A 22,532-nucleotide genomic window follows, 5' to 3' on the forward strand; every position below is an offset into this window, starting at 1 on the left:
ATTGCTTTTCTATTTCTTTTATGAGATCACATATTTCTTCAATTTGATATCCTTCTTTATATTTCTTCTTCTATGAGCACTATCTTCTTTGTCAATTGTGAATTTCATGGTAGTGGCATTGGACCTTTTATGAATTAGAATGTGGATCTTCATCTATTTTCTCACTTGGACATCAAACTTCTTCCAGAGATATTTGTCTTTTTTTTATCCTTCTTTTCTACTCTCTTCATTTGTAGCAAATTTCTCCTTCATTAAATCCAACCCAAACTTTTTTTTTCCTGTGGTATATATTTGATTTATTAAGTTCCTTGAAAAGTTCTCTCCTGTGATTTGTGCAACCATTTTCTATAATCCAATTTTTTGTAGATTTGTTGGTTGTGACATATAATATTATAAAAAGTAGTTCATTATCAGATTTATCCTCTACAAATTTGGACTATTCCCAACAAAATAATTAATACAATTATATATTTTCTAATAATTTATTTATACCATGCATGCAAGATTTTAATTGAAAAATTTGAAAATTCTTCCAGGAATCAAAGGGACACCAAATAAAAAAGTTTATATACCAAATTGAAAATAACACTATCGTATTATAACGTCACGACTTTTTTTTTTAAGAAAATAAACTTTTACTTAAAAATGCTTCATGTTACAACTTCAGCTACCACACAGACACCGAGAAGCTATATCCCCTGGAAATATACATTTTAATTTTAACAAACTTCTTTCAATAGAAAAACAAAATAAAGTAACTTTTTTCACCCTAAGAAACTTTTTAGAAATTTTGTTGCTTTCATGAACTAAAAGGAAATGTTATCAGAAAAAAGAAATAAAAATTCATATAGATGTGATTAGAGCAGACAATTCCAGTCCTGATCCTGAGTGTGTGTTATTGTGGTTGATATTATTAAACCTAAAGTTATTGAGGTTGGTAGGAGGGAGATAATTAAAGAGATCAATTTTCAATGAAAACTGTGGGACACTGCTATCCCTTCAGAATGATTAGTGCATCTTTTGTCAGGAAACTGTAGTGACTGATTAAAGATATGAAACAAACATCAGAGTGAAGTTCGTTATTGTGATTGTGGAAAAACCAAGTAAATTTCCCATGGAATAATACAGAGGAAAAAAAAAGCCTTGGAAGTTCACGAATCCCTAGTGAGAAAAAGCTACCAAGTAGCCACCCTATAATCATAAAAAGCCAATAAACAAGTCAAACTCTGCTACACTGACAAAGCTAGAACTGTCACAAAAATTAAAAAAAGCAAGTTCACAGTAACTGAGTTTTGGATTTTCACTAGTTTATCACCAACTACTACTACTATCATATTCCTGTGCCTCTTTAGTCACCTACTTTGAAAAAGAATTGGTGACATTTTCTCCTTTCTTGCTCCCCCTTGTCCCCTCTGGTCCTACCACACCAATCAATGATTCAACACCTTGATGTTCATCGTTCCCTTCTATATCTCAATACACACAAATTATCTCTAGTTTAGTCACGGTCATATATGCCACCCATTATTCACTCACACCCCAAAAAAACTTTGTCTTTGCACCACACAACACCCTCCAAACTTCCATATCAGTCCAAACCCTCAATTTCCTAGGTATCTATCTCATTTGCTTCTTGTCTTCACACCACACCCATCATTACCTCACCATTTTCATAAAGCCACCCTTCAACCTTATATATATATATATATATACTTCTATAAATATATATATATATATATATATATATATATATATATATATCTATATATCTGTTGTAGCTGCTTTCCAACAATAAAAACATGGGTCACATGAGCTACAACAGAGTTAGCAGTGCCAAGTTATCAAGGTGCCGAGGGTTTAGAATGAACCCCAGAAAGCTTTACGTTCTCAGACTACGCAAAAGGTTCAACTTCTTTCTCAGGCTCTTTGATAGTTGGAAATTGTCGTACGGTGAAGCTATTCAGCTTCTGAAGAAAGTGGTTTGCAGAAAAGGTTGCTTCAAAAGAAACAACAGCACATGTTTGGTAAGTGAAGAAAAACTCAATGATTGTAAGATGGGATCTTGTGGTAGGTCCAATTCTTTCTATGCAGAAGCCATTGCAGATTGCTTGGAGTTTATCAAACGAACATCTATTTCATCTATGGACCAGACTCAAGACCCTATGAACCATGTTCAAGATAGAAAGTAGAAACTCATCACTGTTTTTCTTTGGTAGACAGAATATATAGCATTATATTAGTTAGTTCATCTGCAGAATTATCAGCTTTATTGCTTTCTGATTTGTTGGTGTTTATTAAAATTTTTATGCATTCCTTTGTTTGTTTATTGTTTTTTTTTTTTTTCTTTTGGGGTTGCATGAAAATAGAGCCAGTGCACTCCCTGTGAATATTTCATCTCTAGTTTTGCATCGGTAATGGATCATTCTCTGTACAAATGTTTGAGAAATGTCAGAAAATTTAATGTGTAGTTTAATTTGGAAACCTTGTTGAATGCAAGCGTGTTGAATTTTCTTCTTTTTGTGGTGGCAAATTGCAGGGAAGATTCCTGAGTTTGGATTACTACCTAACGCGACATTAATTTTTTGACTAATTAAGCATAAAGTAATTAAAGGGAAAGTATTGTTGACATTGGAGAGGGGGGAATAATCATATCTTTGAATTTATAATTTGTTTCATTGTTATTATTCAGTTTAGCTATATTAAATTCAGCACTTTTTATTCATGAGGCATCCACCACACACTAATCTCACCCGTCCGTGTAGAAAAAGAAACATTTTTCATGAATGTTGTATATGGTTTCAACCATATGAAAAAGTTAATTATTTCTTTAAATTAAAATTCTCATTGAATAGTTTAAGATACAAATCCAATATAACTCAGTAATCAGTGAACTATCAATTAAACATTTATTTTAATATTTTTTTACATTTTTTGTAAATAAACATGTATTTTACGATATAAATAAATATTGGAAATAAATTATATACTGTCTAGTTTTTGTTTCCCCACACCGGTAAGTCTAGTTTTTATATTTTAATATTGAGTATCATTGCCATAAATGTTAAAGAAAATACAAAACTTAAAAATAATAAATCTATGTGTTGGCGCCGTGGACATGGCATGATGTCACAGTATATCACGACACACGAAAAATAAAATAGATCGCTAACACTAGATTAGCATTAGATAAGTTGATTTATTCTTTAAAAAATCATCAAAATCTTACGACACTTACCTAAACTTGAAAATTAACCTTGATTAAGGCGATTTTAATATTCTTAATTTCTTATTTCAGATCCCAATACGATTAACTTCAGTAAAAAAAACTTACAGTTCGGACTAAAAGGTGGATTTTATAAGCATAATAAAGATTATCTTATTTACTTTTTTGAAGGACTTTGTGTGAGAAACTGAAAATAATAATAATAATAAAAAAAATAAGAATTAAAAATTATATATATATATTTTTTATTTTAAAATATTAATGGGTTAAGAGGGTAATTTAGAAATAGTTTTTGAAAACTCCTTCCACTTTTGATTCCCAGAAACTCATTTTTCTATCCTTCATTCTCTTTTAAAAAAATTGACTTTCTTACTTGTTTGTTGAAGATTTGATGTTATATAAGTGATTAGTCTAAATGTTTCTACCGTATAATTCGATTTCATCTTGACATAAGTTCAAGTTTCTGCCATCCCATAGAACCAATATATTTGTTTATACATAGCTTTCCTAGATCGCATGTAATTTCTCTTGCTTCCTGAAACTTCCATCTTGTTGTGATTCTAAAATCGTGCCTTGATCATTAATCAAAATTTTTGTTGTGAAGTTATAACAATCTTAAGGGGAGCCTGTGTAGGGGATGAATGTATGCTATATAAGATGAGGAGAGCTAAATTCCTTTCAGATTTTAAAGTCATATTGTTGAATTTAAATAATGGGATATGAATATGTAGTTGCATGCTATAACTTGAGTTATTTGTTAGTTTGAATTAGTTTGACGGTATAACTGAACATTTGTATTGAATTGAAATTATGTTGTGAATGATGATAGTAAGATATTAAGAAGATGGCTTATGTTGTGTTTAAAGACCATGTGGATGTGAGACTTTTAATTATGTGAAATTATGGATTTCTGTGTATCAGAGTGGTTTGGGAATTTGTTTAGTTAAAATAATGATTTGAAACATGTTGGATTTATAAGTTGTTTGAGAACATAACTGATAAGTTGTTTGAGAACATAACTGCTGAAGTGTTATTTCTTTGTGCTATGATTGTCACATTAGCTATCTCCAAGGGGAAATGCTAATATAGGATGAGGTCAAGTGGATTGAAGAGGACTTGTGATGTGAGACTATCCTGATCATACTTAAGGAACTACTGAAGTTAACTCTGTCATTGGATGAGATATATGATGTACCACTTGAGTTATTCTTGTATAGAAGATAAGAGAAGGGTCAGTATGATAGGTGCAGAGTCTCACAAGTCCATTTAATGTACTACTCTCCTGAAAGCAAGAGTCTTAAGTCTAGAAATTAGAAATTTCTCTGATTCTTGGACTTTAATTTAATGTTTTGATAAAAATTATGATATCTTTCAATTCTAGATTATTTTGGTAATATTTAGCTCACTCTTATATTTTGTATCTTTTGTTTTTCTTATTCTTGCAATGATGTGATGGTCATATATTAGGTATATTATGTATATAGGGAGCAAATTTACGAAGAGACGAGGATAGTAGCAACGAAACTGGAGTTAGCCGCATGAAGTAGCGGAATGAGTTAGAGAATATATGTTAATTTTTATTTTTTATTTTTGAAAAACTGTATTAAGCTTTTAGTTCTTTAGTTCCTATTTTAGAGTACCTATAAGTTATGTTAACCATATTTTAAAATATTTTTTTAATGAATTAAGGACTAAATTGTAACTCAATATAACTATAATTATTAATGTTATTAACAAGTTATAATCTTACTTTTAGTGAGCAAGACAATGATTAAGAAATAGGTTGTTACACTTTTCATTTACAATTAAACTTTAAATTGTGTATTGTGAAAATTTTAAATTATATTTTAATTTTTTATTTTATTTGTTCATTAAAGTGATTTTTAAAAGTTTAATTCATCTTGATGCTATAAATTTGAAACGATTATCATATTTGTCTCAACCTAAGATAGAAGACTACAAATATAATTATCTTGATTTTTTAATCATTATGGAAAAAGGGAGATAAGTTGTATTAGTGAGTGACTTTCAACTCAAAAAGCCAGGATTTATCTCCATTTATATATTAACATTTAATTTTATTATTAATATATGTAAATTTTTTTATCACAGATATTGAGTAAGTTTTATAGTATATGGTAGGTTTAAATTAAATTATAATAGATTCAAATACTATATTAAACAGTAAAAATTACTCTTTTTTATATACTATAATTTAATATAATTTTTAGTTAAGATTTTCATAATATTAAAGTTATAAAAGAAAAATTCCAATAATTTACTGAACTAGATTATTAAAGTACGATTTGTTCTTCTTTATTTATTACAACTTAATCTAATTTCGAGCCAATATGAAATTTTCTACACATATTATTAAACTTAAAAAAGAAAATCCATTAATTTTGTAGATTTAACTCAGGCGTGGGTTAGAAGAGGAGGCAGGTGGGTTTGATGTTAGTTCCTCCACCAGAAAACAAGGGTGCCCAAGTGGTTTGTCAGGAGGGAACATGTCAGAGGCTTCACCCATTTATAGGACCAACATCATGTGTCACCTTCCAAACAATGTTTTTAAACATGTGTAATTAGATAACATCAGATAACATGGACAAAAATTAATAAACTCTGATTTTGATATGTATTCCAAATCTCTCAGTAAGGTTGAAACGTAATACTAGTATTCATGCATATTATATTTGCATGAGAAGATACTAAAATGAATTATCAGTTTTAATATCATCGGTAATTTATTTTTTATGGAAGATTTGTTAGGAAAACCCAATAATAAGTCCGAAACTTACATAAAAAAATATAGACTACATTCAATTAAAATTTACTTAGTGGGAATTTTCATTGATAGAAATTACAACATTTCAATTTTAGCGAGAAAATTATCTTCCACACCACCAATTCAAGCACCAATGAATACTTATATTCTTAATGATTTTATTTTTATTCACTGGTCACTTGGATCTCTCAAATGATTCCCAGATTTTATCTTATTGTATGCATTCATGTTTGGTGGATGAGCTAGGGAACGGGAGTGCTGATTTCAACCGTAGTAAAAGAAGGTGGTGCAAATAGAAATTGTAATGGGTATAATGAGTAATTGTAAGTGGTGCACATATTAAATGAGAACAAAATGTTTTGTGGCCCAATTCAACTTGTGTAGAATGAAAATCATGGAAGCAGTGCTTCTTCTGAACAAAGTTGAAAGCTGTGTTATGCTTAACTTTTGTGGATGATGGAGATTTGGAATACCGGAATAGCTTACCCACCCAACTAGAAAGAAAGAAGAAGTAAGGCTTCCCAGATAGGAAATGCCAGACAAAGCACAACCAGATCGACACACATTCTTTTCGTTATCGTTTCGGATTTTCTGAAGCAAAGTAACTTGTTACCCTTTCCTAGCTCTCACATTTGTTTCAGTTGCCACATTGTTTAAATTTCGAAACGTATCTTTATGCAAACCGAGAGAATGACCTCTCTACACTGAGGAAAACAAAGAAAAAAAACGCGTTTCGCGAAGATCAATCAAGGACAGTAAATGGGAATTTTCCCAAACACGTTCTTCACCAAAGCCCGCAACCTCATAGGCTTTGGGCTCGCTTCCACCGCCGCCGCAGCCACAATCGCGGCCTCCAATTCCAACGTGTCTTCTTCTTCGTCCTCTTCTTTTTTTTCTTCTTCTTCTTCGTCATCTTCTTCTCCTTCATCCACCACCTCTTCCACCTCTTCGTCCGACGCCGGGGATACTTCTTCCTCCGATGGCGAAATCGTCCCCCGGAAAATACTGAAAACGAAGGTTTGCATCATCGGAAGCGGGCCGGCGGCGCACACCGCCGCCATTTACGCTGCTCGAGCGGAGCTGAAGTCGGTCCTCTTCGAAGGATGGATGGCGAACGGCGTCGCTCCTGGCGGCCAGCTAACCACCACCACGGACGTTGAGAACTTTCCGGGATTTCCGGCTGGCATCCTCGGCGCCGAGCTCATGGACCGCTGTCGCGAGCAGTCGCAACGTTTCGGCGCCGAGATAGTCACGGAGACCGTGACGACAGTGGACTTCTCCGAACGGCCGCTTAGGGTTTTCACCGACTCCACCACTGTGGAAGCTGAATCCGTCATCGTCGCCACGGGCGCTGTTGCTAAGCGGCTGAATTTCGACGGCGCGGGTGACGGCCCCGACGGGTTCTGGAACCGCGGGATATCGGCGTGCGCCGTGTGTGACGGTGCCGCGCCGATATTCCGTGACAGACCTCTGGCGGTTATCGGTGGCGGAGATTCTGCTATGGAGGAAGCTACCTTCCTCACCAAGTTTGGTTCCAAAGTGTATGTAATTCATAGAAGGGACAAGTTTAAGGCTTCTAAGATCATGCAGGGGAAGCTGATGCGTAATCCCAAAATTGAGGTGTTGTGGAATTCAGTAGTGGTCGGGGCTTATGGGGATAATAAGGGTAGGGTTCTTGGTGGGGTTAAGGTGAAGAACGTGGTGACTGGGGTTGTGTCTGATTTGAAAGTTTCTGGTTTGTTCTTTGCAATTGGGCATGAACCTGCCACGAAATTCTTGGATGGTCAACTTGAATTAGACTCTGATGGGTACATTGTGACCAAACCTGGCACCACAAAGACTAGTGTTGATGGGGTTTTTGCTGCTGGTGATGTGCAGGATAAGAAGTATAGGCAAGCTATTACTGCAGCTGGAACTGGTAATTCTTGTTTATTTTCAAATATATTAGATTGTTTTGTTCTGTGCTAGATATGTATTCATGTGTTGTCAGATTCCTAGTTTTGAATTTGGTGGCCATGTTTTCTATCAGTTCCATTCAACATCCTTTGGAAGCAAATTAGAGTATGAACAGGTTATGTTATTGCTAGGTTTATATTTTCCTTGGTTTTGAAACTGTCTTGGATTTCACGTTTTCTCCATGTTCTCAACATTTTATAATTTTATTTGGAAATGGCATTTGGTAGAATCACCTCATTCTGAATATCTTTCAACATACTTACTGATTATTCAGTGTCCCCCACCTTCTAGTAATCCACAGTTTCCCACCTTTTGTTACTTATTAGAGAGACTCGGTAATAGAGAGGCCTGAGAGTTTAGGTGTACGATATAGTCTTTAGTATGCTCACCTTCACTTCAGTTATGTAGACTATATGATAATAATAGTATTTGTATCAACAATGTTCTGCTAGAACTTTGAAGTCATAGTGATTATAAATAAATTCTTGCGTTTTATTTTCTTCCATTTCTGATTTGGGAATTAGTACATGAAATAAGACCGAATACTGATTTAAAATAAGTTACAGAAAGAGTACGCTTATTATTTGGACAAAAGGACTGAAGCTTAAATTTGAGTAGTCGTTGACTTGTATTTGGTTATGAGCTCAATTTGGGATTTTAGTCATTGTCCTGTTCTGATAGAAAAAAAAAATTGAAGGGGGTAAGAATTTGGTATCAGCTAATGATTTCACCTTTATATTTGAATTTTTTGAACTACAAGTGTCATAAAAGTGATTCAACTGTTTATGGTTTTGACTGTGTTTGTGGTCATAGAACGTAAAAATTGTCAACAATTACAATATGCGTGTAACACAATCAGAATCAGATATAATGCAGCAAAAGTTATACTCTGCGAAAGGATAATGGAAATGATATTATTGATGCAGGGTGTATGGCAGCGTTGGATGCAGAACATTACCTGCAAGAGATAGGTTTGCAGGATGGTTGGAGTATTTAACATTGTTGCTAAAGTTCAGAAAGTGAAGGTTTTCTTTCTCCAGATAAGTTGACATCTTTATCTGTATATGATACTCATCAATTGATTGCAGAGACAAGCAGACTAACATGATTTTCTAAGCTATTGCTTGTATGTTGTGACTTCATGATAAATATAATAAAACCTTACATTTAAGCGTTTATACGCAAGCTTTACCTTCTGTTTGTTCTTACCAAAGAATGAATTGGAATATCAAATTTCTGTCATTTATTTGTTGAGAAGAGAAATAAAGCATTGTTTTTATGGTGCTTTTTCCTTAAATTGCCATGGAATAGAAGAGAAATTATTACCGAGTAGATATAAGTAGAAATAAGGGAAAAGGATTGAAATACCAATTTTGTATCATTTATTTGTAGAAGAGAAAGATGAAAAAAGAGAAAAGAAAAAAACTGTCGGATCCACTCAAAATAGTATATATTTTGCCTTCAATTCACATATAGTATCTCTATATCTGCTCACACCAACGTGATCATTGCAAAAAGGGAAAAGGCAAACAGAGAACACAAACACAGAAAAAAAGGGTAAGCTAGAGACAAATAATTTTTTAACATATCCAGGAGCAAACAGTTTATTAAACAAATTATAAACATGCAATTCAGTAAGCACACAAGCATGTGAAGGCAAACAATGCAAGACTTTTAAACTCAATTATTTGGATACATATAAAGAGATCGGATCGGATTCACCGGATGTTTGCACTTGTGGTGGCCTCTACTGCTCTGCAAAGCCATTGCTAATGGGTTTTACCCTACCATGCACAAGGTTAACATTCAATCATCTAGGTGGTCATTATCCTGCCAAAGACTAGGGTCTCCGGCTACTCTTACCACTTGAATCAGTACGCTCTATGTGAGACTAATTGATTTTTTAGAGTTTCAGGATGCAACATTGCTTGAATCCTTATCTAATTATATACACTACAACACCATCATGAAATCTCACCAAGAGATTCAAGGAATTATGTCTAACTCATGCCACATCCATGTTCTCACACCATATTGATATCGCTTAAGCTAGAAATTCTCGCTTAAGCTAGACTGATCTCGCTTAAGCTAAAAATTCTCGCTTAAACTAGATTGGTTTCACTTAAGTTAAAATTTATCGTTTAAGCTAAATTGACAGATTTTCACTGATTTCAACGTGCAAAAACCCAATGTGAGACTAGGGTCTCCGGCTACTCTTACCACTTGAATCAGTACGCTCTATGTGAAACTAATTGATTTTTTAGAGTTTCAGGATGCAACATTGCTTGAATCCTTATCTAATTATATACACTACAACACCATCATGAAATCTCACCAAGAGATTCAAGGAATTATGTCTAACTCATGCCACATCCATGTTCTCACACCATATTGATATCGCTTAAGCTAGAAATTCTCGCTTAAGCTAGACTGATCTCGCTTAAGCTAAAAATTCTCGCTTAAATTAGACTGGTTTCATTTAAGTTAAAAGTTATCGTTTAAGCTAAACTGTCAGATTTTCACTGATTTCAACGTGCAAAAACCCAAAATCCCAAACAACAAAAACTAAAGAAAACACAAACACATTGCATAAAACGTTGCCATCATACTTCATGCTTTTAAAAAGGGTAAACAAATCAATCATGGGAGCAACCAAGTAATTAAGGTAATTATACTGTCAATCTCGCTCAAGTTAGAGAGCTCTCGCTCAGGTGATAGGAGTTTCTCGCTCAAGCTAAAAGATCTTGCTTAGGCTAGATTGCAAACAAGGAGCACGATAGGTTTTTGCGAGTTCTCACGCTTAAGCGAGACCTTCTCGCCTGAGCGAGATTACTCATCGCTTAAAGCATAAGCTCGTCGCCTGAGCGACAACTCAAGCAGAAACTAGGGTGAGTTTTTGCTATTTTCGCTTAGGCAAGAGTGACTCGCTTGGACGAAAACAACAGGGTTCTCTCCTGCTCACGCATGCAAACCAGAAAATCAACACAAACCACAACCAGCTTCATTCTTATACAATCATAGTCATCAAACATGCATCTTAAACATAAAACAGAGCCAAAACATACAAGATACTTCAAGAAAACGTAAAAACTCTAGCTTCCCTTACCTGGCAATATGTTATCCAATCAACGCATACACTCCAAGAAGAGCACCACAACTCACAAGGCGAACTAAAGAGCTGTAAAGTACGAACATAAGGGTGGGAATAAGTCTCTAGTGACAAACCCAAGACAGAACCAAGGCAGCTGAGCTGGAAAAGAAAATAAACAAAAGATCAAACTTAACTTATATGGAAGAAGCATGTTTCTACTAGCTCGGGAGAGGAAGAAACTTATGTCCTAGCAGAACTTTTGCTTCAGAACTATAATATAAGCAAGAGGGGAAACTATTTCTAAAAAAATGAGACAAAATGAGAATGAATGACTGGGAAGACTTCTGGAGTACTAAGGTAGACTAACTATGGGCCCTTACTCATCAAAGTTAAGCCCATTCACTTAAAACAAAAGTGGATCTTACATTTACGTTGACTTAACCTAATCATAACGTTAAAAAACAATTAATTATAATAAAGAAACTAAAATGATATTTGATACTCTCTTTTTCTAATCTAATTTTATGCAAAAAGCTTAAAATGGTCAATTTTAAACAGCTAATTTTCTTGTTTTCCATTTAAATAACCTTATTAAATTTTGAAATAAAAATGAGTTAGCTTCGTGTTTGAGTTGAGTCTCTAATAATCACTCCCCTTTACTCTTTTCGACTTAAACACTTTTACAATTAAGAAATTTATTTATAATCTCATTTTACGAAATATTTTTTAAGAAAAAATGAAAATAAAATTTAATAAAATTAATTTTATTTAAAATGATAATGACCAACTAAAATTTAACAATTATAAATAAAAATTAAAAGAAAATACATAATTAAATAAAATTTAAGAAAGTTTCGAGTCTCTTATAAATTTAAAATTTTCAGATTATTATGTAATCAAATTTTTCATTTTTTTAATTGAATATTTATCATTAATTTTTTTTCAATACATGTTATAAATTTTATAATTAATATAAAATAATATTATAGATTGCTACCGTGGATGAGATCAAGTACAAGCAAGAGGGATGAATTGATTGTACAAAAAATTATACCTTTTTAATTTAAGAATGTCTTTCAAAATATTCTTTAATCAATTAGTGAAGAATGGATGAGATGCTTAGTTTATGAGTCTTCAAAGACATGAAAATAAGCAAAGAGGATAAGGAAAGAGACAAGAGATAATTGATTTTATACGGTTTGATTCAACACGAATCTATATCCAGTTTTCTTTTAGTAAACCAAACTAGAAAATTTTTACTATGTCAAAGAGTTTTACAAAAATTGCATGTGCTCCTCAATAATTTTAAACCTTAAGATATCAAGACCTTAAAAACCCTAGCAAGAATTACTTCCTAATGTAATGCTACACACAATTGCATCAAGAATATCACCTGCACAATGACACAAAATTGAAAATTAATTAATAAAAGCTATGGAACAAGTTGTAAATCAAGCTGAATTTACATAATCATCCTAAGCCAAGCAAGAACATCCTTCCACCAATCAATCTTGAATAAATCTTGATGAAGAAGTTGAAGTTGATTAGTGCTCACTAAAGAACACTCCAAGAACTCTCTAATCTCTCTTTCACACTTTCAAAATCATGAAAATTAGGGTTCTTCAATTCAGAGACACATTGGATTTTTAAACTGTTTTTTGTCGCAATTAATTTGATACTGAGTTCAATGCTCATTGATTAGACTTACCATAATTAATTACATTAGTATCTTTAATTGATTAATATGACAATTTTTTCAAAATTTAGTATTCTTTTTGTGTCAAAGATACTTCTAATCAATTTTGTTGTGATTAATATAGTATTAAGATATTAGTTTGGCTCACAACATCTCTAGACTTAATCACGCAATAATCCTAACTATGACACTATTACATATGATTTTTTTTTCTCTTAAAACATCATCAAAACTAGAGTATTGAAACTTTGAATTTGTTCCTTTAAATAACATAGCTAATATTTAATAATTGATTTTATTGTTTTAATTGAACATTTATTAAATACGATAATAATTATAATTTTCGATAACTTGTATGCTATCACCTTTAACAACGTTTTACTGTCCTTGTAAATGATGATTACAATCCTTTGCTGTCTGTATTATTTTTAATTAACATAATTATTTTTTTCTTTATCTTATTGTTTAATTAAAAATATTATTTTTTTAATATGTAGAGACAAAACAATATATGGGTATGATAACAATCACATATCCAAATTAATGAAAAATTTAAAAAATAAAATTTCAATTAAAAAATAAAAATTAAAATTAAAATATTCAATAGAAAAAAAAATTAAAAAATATTCAATTAAAAATGAGATATTGAATCACCTCCAGCTTGGACAGAAGGGAGACATTCTAAATTCTTAAATAAAAAATAAATAAATAAAATAGGCTCTGATTACTAAGTATACCCTTTTGATTAAGTGATGAACTTTTGATCCCATGTAAGGGACTTGAAACCTAATATCAATTAATTTTTGTCAAACTTTTATGTTCGAAGTTTTTTTCTCATATATGTTCCGTTGCAGAAGGAAAGTAGGTGCGAAGAAAGATCCACATTATAACTATAATTTGATAAAAAAAATGTCATATTATTTATAAAAAAAAATATAATTACTGATTTGGTACTAAAACTTTTTGATTAAATTTAATTTGGTATCCAAACATTGATTTGTTCAATTTAATACCCCAATTATCTAAAGAGTTATTTCCGTTGAAGTTAATTCGTACAGGACACGTGTCAAACTACAAAAATTTTAATTTTTTAATTTTTTTTAAAAAAATAAGTTTTTATTTTTAAATTTTTTTCAAAATTTTTTTTTTCAAAAAATTTTAAAATTGCCATGTGTCAGTTTATTATCGTGCCACGTGGCAACTTACAATCATGACACGTGGTAGTGGTAATAGTTGTTCTCAATTTAGTACCTCAATTTAACTTTTTGATTCAATTTAGTACCCTAAGTTTTTAAAATAATCAAATTTTGTCCTTTCCAAATTGAGACCAAATTAGTAACTAAGTTTAATTATAACTTATATATACATGTTAAAATATTTTATTTTATACAAGTGAAAAAAATTTCATGTGTAAAAAATTATAAATGTTAAAATGTAAAAAATAAAATAATTTAAGTATTTAGGTGAAATGATTTGATGTATATATTAAAAAAAGTTATTATAACATATATATATATATATATATACATATATATATATGTATATATACATATATATATATATATACATATGTATATATGTATATATACATATATACATATATATATATATATATATATATATATATATATATATATATACATATGTATATATATATATATATATGTATATATATATATATATACATATATATACGTTGTAATTAAGCTTATTTACTAATTTGATCTCAAATTGGAAAGGACGAAATTTGATCATTTTAAAAAATTGGGTACTAAATTGAACCAAAAATTTAAATTGAGATACTAAATTGAAAATAACTATTACCACTGCCACGTGTCATGATTGTAAACTGCCACATGACACGATGATAAACTGACACGTGACAGTTTTAAAATTTTTTGAATTTTTTTTTAAAAGAATTGATGAAAGATGTTATTTTAGCCTTTTTTGAGAGGATTAAATTAAATAAACCAAAAATTTGGATATCAAATTGAACTTAACCAAAAAGTTAGTATACCAAATCAGTAATTATATTTAAAAAAAAAAGAGTGGGGCTGGGCCAGCATGCTTATTAGGAATATTAGGAAGAACATCGTTGTTTTGGATTGCTGCTGATACTCTTAGATGTTTTTCAAGTATTACAAGATCCACAAAACATATATACCACCCAACAGAACCAATAAACCTTGAACAACCACTGACTATTACTATAAACATCTCTACATCATCTCTGTTCTTGCTAAAATTACAAATTAACCACATGGATCTTACAACACATCAAAACACTGCAGACTAAAGTACCATATCATCTAAAGCAGTAGAAGAACAGCACACGACACAAATGATTTCTTTTTGGAAAACAAATAGAACTCTAATCCCAAAAGTATGGCTCTTGTTTTCCTCCACCCTCTGATCCAACTCCCTCTGTACAATCTCCGTAACACTCGCACCAACCAAATATTCAATGAATGGCAACCATAGACGCTTTTGGGGAGCTGGATTCACCGGTGGAAGATGCCAACCATCACTTTTGTCTTTATGTGATGGTTTGCTTATTAGTGACTTAAGACACGTGAATTGTAACGTGGGGAGCTTATGGGAGAATTTTAGACATATCCCTGTTAGATCTGTTGTATTTCATATGACTCTTAACAAGTTGTCCAGCTGCAATTGCCGACATGAGTGATAGCTCCCCCGCTAGGACTGAACCGGCTACAATGGTGGCCAGTAACCTAGAATTTGCACCAGGACATTCTTTACTCGCACCCTTCACACCAAGTAAATTAAGACATGCAGACTGAGATGCCAGTTGTGTGCCCCCTCCTACAGTACCAACCTGACAACCACAACAAAAAAGTTTTAACTCATTCCCAAAGAAATATGTCTAAGGAGATTAAAACAAAAGCCAAACATAAAACAATGACAGTGAATCTTGGATTTTGATGATATATTCTTTTAGGAATCAAAGAGCAAGGTAAAGGACGCCACCACTTGGCCGGCCTGAATCATAGGCCAATACAAAAACGTGCATCGCATGCTTTATATGTGTAATGGGACCACCCACCACCAAATGCATCTATCTATAAAGATACTAATATCCCGCTACAAAAAACTGTATTCTTTCGTAAAATATACAAACTGAGGTGGTCTGAGTCCACCTACCCTATTCATTTACTATATTTTCTATTCATTTCTTTCCACGTGCATTAAATTATCGTTTTTCCATCTTAAGAATCAAAGAGGGTCTAAAAGATGAGAGAATGGTTGTACCTCAATTGAGGGCATGGTCACAGAAACGTGAAGGTCTTTGCCACCATTGACAGCTTCCATCATGGTGATGCAGTGAGAACTCTCCACATTCTGGGCAGGATCCTGACCAGTGGCAATGTAGATGGCAGACACGATATTGCTAGCATGTGCATTGAAGCCACCAAGAGCACCAGCCACGGCTGAGCCAGTAAGGTTTTTAAGCATGTTAAGCTCAACTAGGGCCTCTACACTGCTCTTCAACACCTTATTGACCACCTCCTCCTTGATTATAGCCTCACACACCACGGACTTCCCACGTCCTTCAATCCAGTTCACAGCTGCTGCTTTCTTGTCCGAACAGAAATTTCCTGGACCAAAGCAAAATTTCAGCTACTGCCTTCAAACATGGCAAAGGAAAGTGCAGTAAAAACACATAAAGAAGATCATGTTTACCAGAGATTCCAATAACATCCATGTCAGGGAAGTCTGTCTGAAGAAAATCAAGGACATTTTGAACACCTTTAGACACCATGTTCATCCCCATGGCATCACCAGTGCTGCATCGGAATCTCATGTACAGATTCTTGCCCGCAATAGCACACTGAATACTCTGCAACCTCGCAAATCTGCTTGACCTGCGCATATATCCATTACATATTACTCATCATTCATTATAACAAACCCGCAGTAATGATGGCTTGCAATAGTTCTAGAAGACAAAAAGCGATGATGACACATCCACAGGAATTCCTATCACTTCGATCGATCAACATAAACAAATAAAACAAAAAAAAATAACCGTAACATACTACAGCCAAAACTACCAATTCCTCGCTTGGATTCAGTCAATTGTTGTATACATTTTTTTAGATAATATGGGTCCCGTTTCTTACAATAATCAAAACAAGCCTTACAAAAGCACTCCCAGATATACCCATCAACAAAACCATTCACAGTGGTATTCCAATTTATCTCGTTGTGAAAACAACTAAAATTGGATCCGGTCGATTAACGAAAAAATATATGTTCCTCAAATTGCGGAAAAATAGAAAGAAATGTTCCTTTGCTTACTAACTTTTCCTAATTTTCACACGTGAGAGTAAAACTTTGGTAGCAAACCATAAAACAAAACGGATAAAAAAACAAAAGAAAAAGGAACTTTCAACGAAATATAAAGGCGTAAGATTATAAACACTAACATCTCGCATATGACGTTTGAGAGACATCCTCAAGCACATGGCAATCATTGATGGTCAAACGCATTCGTGCAAGAGACATTGGGCCGTGGTTTCGGAAATAGCAATGTAAAGCGTCGCAATCGGAACATAAAGAAGAAACTTGGAAAAGAAAGAAAAAAAGCGAAGGAGAAAGAGATAGAAGAAGAGAGTACTTGTTGAAAACGACAGAAAGGGAATCGTAGTTGAGAGGATCCTCCAAGAAGAACTTCAACTGCGCAGCGCGCTGAGCAGAGGGCAAGCTCACAACGGGTGCTCTGGTCATGCCATCTCTGAGAAGCACAGAGGAAGCACCACCAGAGACGTAAATAGCTTTGCACCCTCTGTTGGTGCTGGCAACCAGACACCCTTCAGTGGTGGCCATAGGCACAGTGTATTCCTTCCCATCCAACAACAACGGCCCCGCCACTCCAACGGGAATCTGCACGAACCCTATCGGCATCTCGCAGCACTGCCCCAATATCGACTCGTAGTCGAACCCCTGCACAGGTAAACCCTCCAGCGACCGACCCGTCAGCCTCTGCACCGCCTCACGCCGGATCGAAGCTGCCCGACCGCAATCGCCGAGGCGCGACTCCAACGCGTACGACGGGACTGACCCCGACACCACTGCCTCCACGACCTCCTTGTCCTCGGGAGACAACGAAATCGGTGATGGTGCCGGTGCTTGTGCTGCCTCGTCAACAGCTTTTAGCGGTGGAGGATTTGATAACTCCATTGATTTGTCGACGGATGTGGAGAGTGGGAGAGGGATTTGATTTTGTTTTTTCGGGGAGTCGAGGAGCGCGGCGGGGCAGGGGCCAGGGGCGCGAGAGTCTTCGCGGAGGATGGTCTCCTCATCGGAGAGCTCGTCGAGGGAGGCGCGGGAGGCGAAGCCGAAGAAGCCGAGGAGGTAGACGGCAGAGGCGACGAGGGAGACTATGGCGGCTGTTTCGGTGGGAGTGACAGCATGGAGGGGAGTGGCAGTGCGGATCTTGTCGCGCCAACGGTGGAGTAGGAAGTAGGCAACGGAGAAGAATACACCGAAGAAGAGGGCGTTGGTGAGGTAGAGAGGGAGGAGCGTTTGCGATGGCGCGTGGGAGTTATTGAGGGTATCGTTGTTATTGAGCTTCTGGGTTTTGACGCGGTCACCGGAAGCGGGAAGGAATCGGCGGCGAACGTCCATTTTGGGAGTGGAAGTGATGGAGAAAATGCAGATGCAGAGGGAAAATGTGAAACCCAGAAGCTGGTGGATGGTGGAAGAAGTTGAAGGGAAAGAGGAGAAAACGAAGAGCGAGAGTGCTAGAAATGGAATTGGAGTTGAAAGGAAGAGCGAGAGTTTAGAAGGTTTTTTATAGAAATTCTGAGCTTGCCGCGCTCCACCGTTGCCCACGCGGACAGCGTGCTTCCCTTCTTTCTCCCACTTTTTTTCTTTTTTATTCCATCCTCCTACGTATCGTGGAATATTCACATGTTCCAATTTCCTTACTCCATGCACCCACCTTCTTCTTCTCTATTTCACTTTCACTTTTCTCTCTCCCTCTATCCCTCAAATTTTAACATTAAGACAAAAACAATTCTAAATCACTGCTCCAACATATACCATTGTTGTCTTGTCAGGCTGTCCCAAATGTTACGGTTAATTCAGGTGCAGTAAATAAAATATCACCTTATTTTACTAAGTTGGTTCGCATGTGATTGGTAATTTACCTTTAAAATTAGGTTGGAAATTTATTGAGAGGATTTACTCTCTCTACCTCAAATAAAATATATGGCAATGAAGCCTTAAATATCACAAATTGAATGTTTTTTTCATACACATTTCCTAAATATTCGGTGATGATATCACATACTAAAAGTTTTCTCAGGATACATGATCTCTTAATATAAGGTGGTATTAGATGACCAGACTCAAAATATAGAACTAAATTTACTGAATTTATTATAGTGGTATGAAACTTTCTCAGATCTTCAAAAAGATTTGGTATCCAAGATTTACCAATTTTAAAGTCACACACAGATAAAGATATTTGAGAGAGAAGTCAACACTAATGCTTGTTATACAAAGTGCGTGAAGTTACGTACAAGTTTCTTTTGAGCTAACATATTCTATATTCTAATATAGAGTTAGATGTTAATATGTGATAGAAGTGTTTAGCTGGTAAGAAAAATGTGGTAGAAGTGTTTAATAATATTTCCGATCAAAAGTTGAGTGTCTTAGACCGAGAAACAAATATAAATATAAAAAGTGAATAATTTTATTCAATATTTTAAATCAAAAGATTCAAGTGGTTTCTCCTATGTGTTTTTTTATTTATATATAAAGTGGTTACAAATCATTTATTTTTGAAATAAGAAAATAATATTTCAGTTACAAAATACAAAAATAATAATAAAATATATTTTTTTGTTAAAATATCTTCTAGATTACAAGATTTTTTAGTTAAATCAAAACTTCTTATAAGATTTTGTTCCTACCAAGTACTAATGTACTGGTAAACACAAAGTTGTATAGGGACCAATGAATCTAGTAATGCACACGTCCACCCCCTTCTGTTCTAAGTCCAGGAACCTGAATGTCTTCTCCCACGTGCCTGAATGTCTCCTCCCAAGCGCCTGAGTGTCTCCTCCCAGATACCTGAGTGTCTTCTCCCAGATACCTGAGTGTCTTCTTCCGATGAAGGATTCTACTGGCGGGGGGCCTGCGAAGTCACTCCGACGCTCAAGTCAGTGTCAGAGTAATAAATGACTACCATAGTAAAGAATAGCATGCCGTTTTACCTCGTGAACAATGCCTTTTATACTACTTTAATGGGCCAAACCTATTGGGCCTGAGAGTTACAGTGCTTAATATGTATTATGTCTTATTAACTGTGCTTAATTAGTCTAATTCCTGTCAATAGTAAAGGTTCCTTTCTGCACGTGCTTAGTACATTTGGCAGCTTACTTTGCTGAGGTATCCTCTGCCCTTGTGCTAAGGACATCTAGACTCATTTCTTAGTTTGCTATTATGACCTCTCTTGTCTTCGGATATTTACCTGCCCTGATAAGCCTGTGTATCACGCAACCTGGATAGAGTATATTCGGGTTGATGCATATCAGGATTATCGGGCTGGAGTATCTTCGGCCCCTTAGGCTCTAAGAATATATTTGGATTACGCATTGGCATGTACCACGATTACTGGGTTGGAATATCTTCGGCCTTTTGGTCCTCTCAGTGGCTCCACATGAACCTTTTCCCAACGTGTACACTAGTCCCCCAAGAGTTGAGACTTACGTAGTTGATAACTCTTAACAGTGGTAGAACTTGTGCAGAGGTGACTTCAGTTTCCTACATTATTTCTCTTTGTTTTGCGCGTGCCGAGATATGTGGTTTTTGACGTCATCGCATATTGAGAAGTGTAAAGGTTTCGCGCCTATTAAGTGGGCTTGGGCTTGGGATTGATGTGACCGCGCCTAGGGAATTGTGACAGACACGACATGATAACCGTTAGATCATTTCTATCCAACGGGTGAAACGCGTTCTACTGTTCGCATGATCTCGCTATAAATAGGGCAAATTACTTTTTGGGGCCCTCCTTAATTCCCTTTTTCCTCCTGGGACGTCTCGCTGGTTTCGCAAATCTTAGCAGGTATGTCCTTGTCTTCATTGTCTGATAAGTCAGCCCCTAGGGTTCACGCAGATCGGGTAAGTCCATCCTCGGCCCACCCCTCTAACAGTAGCACCTCGTCTGATGAGGAGAGTTTGTCAGACGTTCCCCTTCGCTCCGGCTATGAGTGGGTTGACAGTGTTGTGCGTGAGTATTTCTCGAAGTACAAGTGGTCTTCCTCCATTCGCAGATTTGCCGAGGCATATGCGATATTAGATGAGGATAGTCCTGATGAGGCTGTATCCTTAGACCGAGTCGGCCGCGTAGATAATGCTTGTCATGGGCGAGAAGGTTACCCTGATGAGTTCTTTTATATGTACTCTGTGTTGTTTACTAATTTACACGTCCGATTACCATTCGATGAAATCACTGTTGGGGTCTTGCGGACCTTAAATGTGGCCCCCTCACAATTGCACCCTAATGCATGGGCTGCTTTACAAGCTTTTAGGTTTCTATGTCGAATCTTGGGGTTAAAACCATCTCCAGCTGTCTTCCTACATTATTACAGTACTCGGCCTAAGGAACCTGTGAAGTGGTTGTCTTTATTTGGTCAGCCTAGGATAGGTCTGCTCGCCCCATACTCGTCTTCCTTTAAAAATTATAAGAACACGTTCTTTAGGGTCGTAGTCAACCCCGCTGGCCGTTCCTATTTCTTTGATGGCGATACCTCTAAATTCCCGTTTTACTGGACGCGTAATCCATTACACTATGATGAGTGGCCCCGGACTATGATGTCAGCCGAGGACTGCGAAGTTCTTAACTTGCTTGACTCTCTTCCTCGACGACTTCCTACGAAGCGTATTGTGGCCATATTGAACTCTCCTCGTCCCCGTGGGGATATGTTGGGTATGTGCAAATTTTGCTTGTGGTGTGCTATACGTTAACCTTTCTTACTTTGTGTTTGTTTGTACCAGCGCTAATGGCATCTCATGAGGGTGTTGGTGTGGGGCAGAAGAGTCGTTTTTTTTTGCTTCGTGAAAAGTTGAATGAACGTAAGAAAAGCGGGGATCCGATGGCAGGGACGAGTGCTGCGGTCCAATCTAAAATTGGGGCAGGTACTAGTAGTCCTCGGCCTCCTCCAGTAGCGGAGAAGAAAAGAAAGAAGACTACTCCTAAAGATGGAGGTTCATCACGCCTTTCCTCTCCTAAGCGCAGCCGTGTGTCCGAAGATGCCTCTTATCAACGCTTGATGGGGTCGGAGATGCAAATTTATGATGGAATGAGCATCACCATATCCCAAGAGGAGGCTAACCTGATTACGGAGACTCCCGTGCCAACTTTAATGAAGGCTTTCGCAGAATATCAATCTCGAGCTTTGGTGATTGGAAGACATATCGGCCATGAACTGATCAAAGTGGGCGAGACAGAGGATCTGGAGGCCGAGGTAGCTTTGCTGAAGAAGCAACTGCGAGCTGCCAATTCTGAGAAAGAGAAATTCTCAGGGGAGTTGGGTGACTGTCAAAAGCAGCTGCAGCAGGCCACCAGTGATAGAAAATCTTGGCGCAATCGTTGTTTGGAGGCTGAAGAGAAAGTGAAGAAGACTGTCGAGGAGGTGTCTGCGCTGAAACGTGCTCTTACCGAAATGAAGACTGCAAATGCCGACTTGGACAAGGAAGTATGGGAGCTGCGAGAGAGCGTAGTGGAGGAGCACGAACTTGGCTTTAGGAA

General features: G+C 35.6%; 2 protein-coding genes across 2 annotated transcripts; one reads left to right on the forward strand and one right to left on the reverse strand.

Annotated features, from left to right (window-relative positions):
* The first annotated feature begins 6,486 nt into the window (after window positions 1-6,486).
* Window positions 6,487-9,142, forward strand: LOC114174873 (thioredoxin reductase NTRB-like). Its single transcript, XM_028059602.2, has 2 exons — window positions 6,487-7,926; window positions 8,891-9,142. Exons 1-2 carry the CDS (start codon window positions 6,768-6,770, stop codon window positions 8,959-8,961), a joined length of 1,230 nt encoding a protein of 409 aa, XP_027915403.2. The 5' UTR covers window positions 6,487-6,767; the 3' UTR covers window positions 8,962-9,142.
* Window positions 9,143-14,924: 5,782 nt separating this feature from the next.
* On the reverse strand, window positions 14,925-18,643 carry LOC114178197 (3-hydroxy-3-methylglutaryl coenzyme A reductase 1-like). The gene is made up of 4 exons (XM_028063958.2): window positions 17,391-18,643; window positions 16,454-16,635; window positions 16,022-16,368; window positions 14,925-15,587 (listed from the first exon to the last, which is right to left on the reverse strand). The coding sequence occupies exons 1-4, from the start codon at window positions 18,398-18,400 to the stop codon at window positions 15,345-15,347; spliced, it is 1,782 nt and encodes a 593-aa protein (XP_027919759.1). The 5' UTR covers window positions 18,401-18,643; the 3' UTR covers window positions 14,925-15,344.
* Between the last annotated feature and the right edge of the window lie 3,889 nt (window positions 18,644-22,532).

The sequence above is a fragment of the Vigna unguiculata genome, chromosome 3, assembly GCF_037176805.1.
Source record: "Vigna unguiculata cultivar grain cowpea cultivar isolate G323 ecotype 2 chromosome 3, ASM3717680v1, whole genome shotgun sequence".
In the NCBI taxonomy this organism is placed as follows: Eukaryota; Viridiplantae; Streptophyta; class Magnoliopsida; order Fabales; family Fabaceae; genus Vigna; species Vigna unguiculata.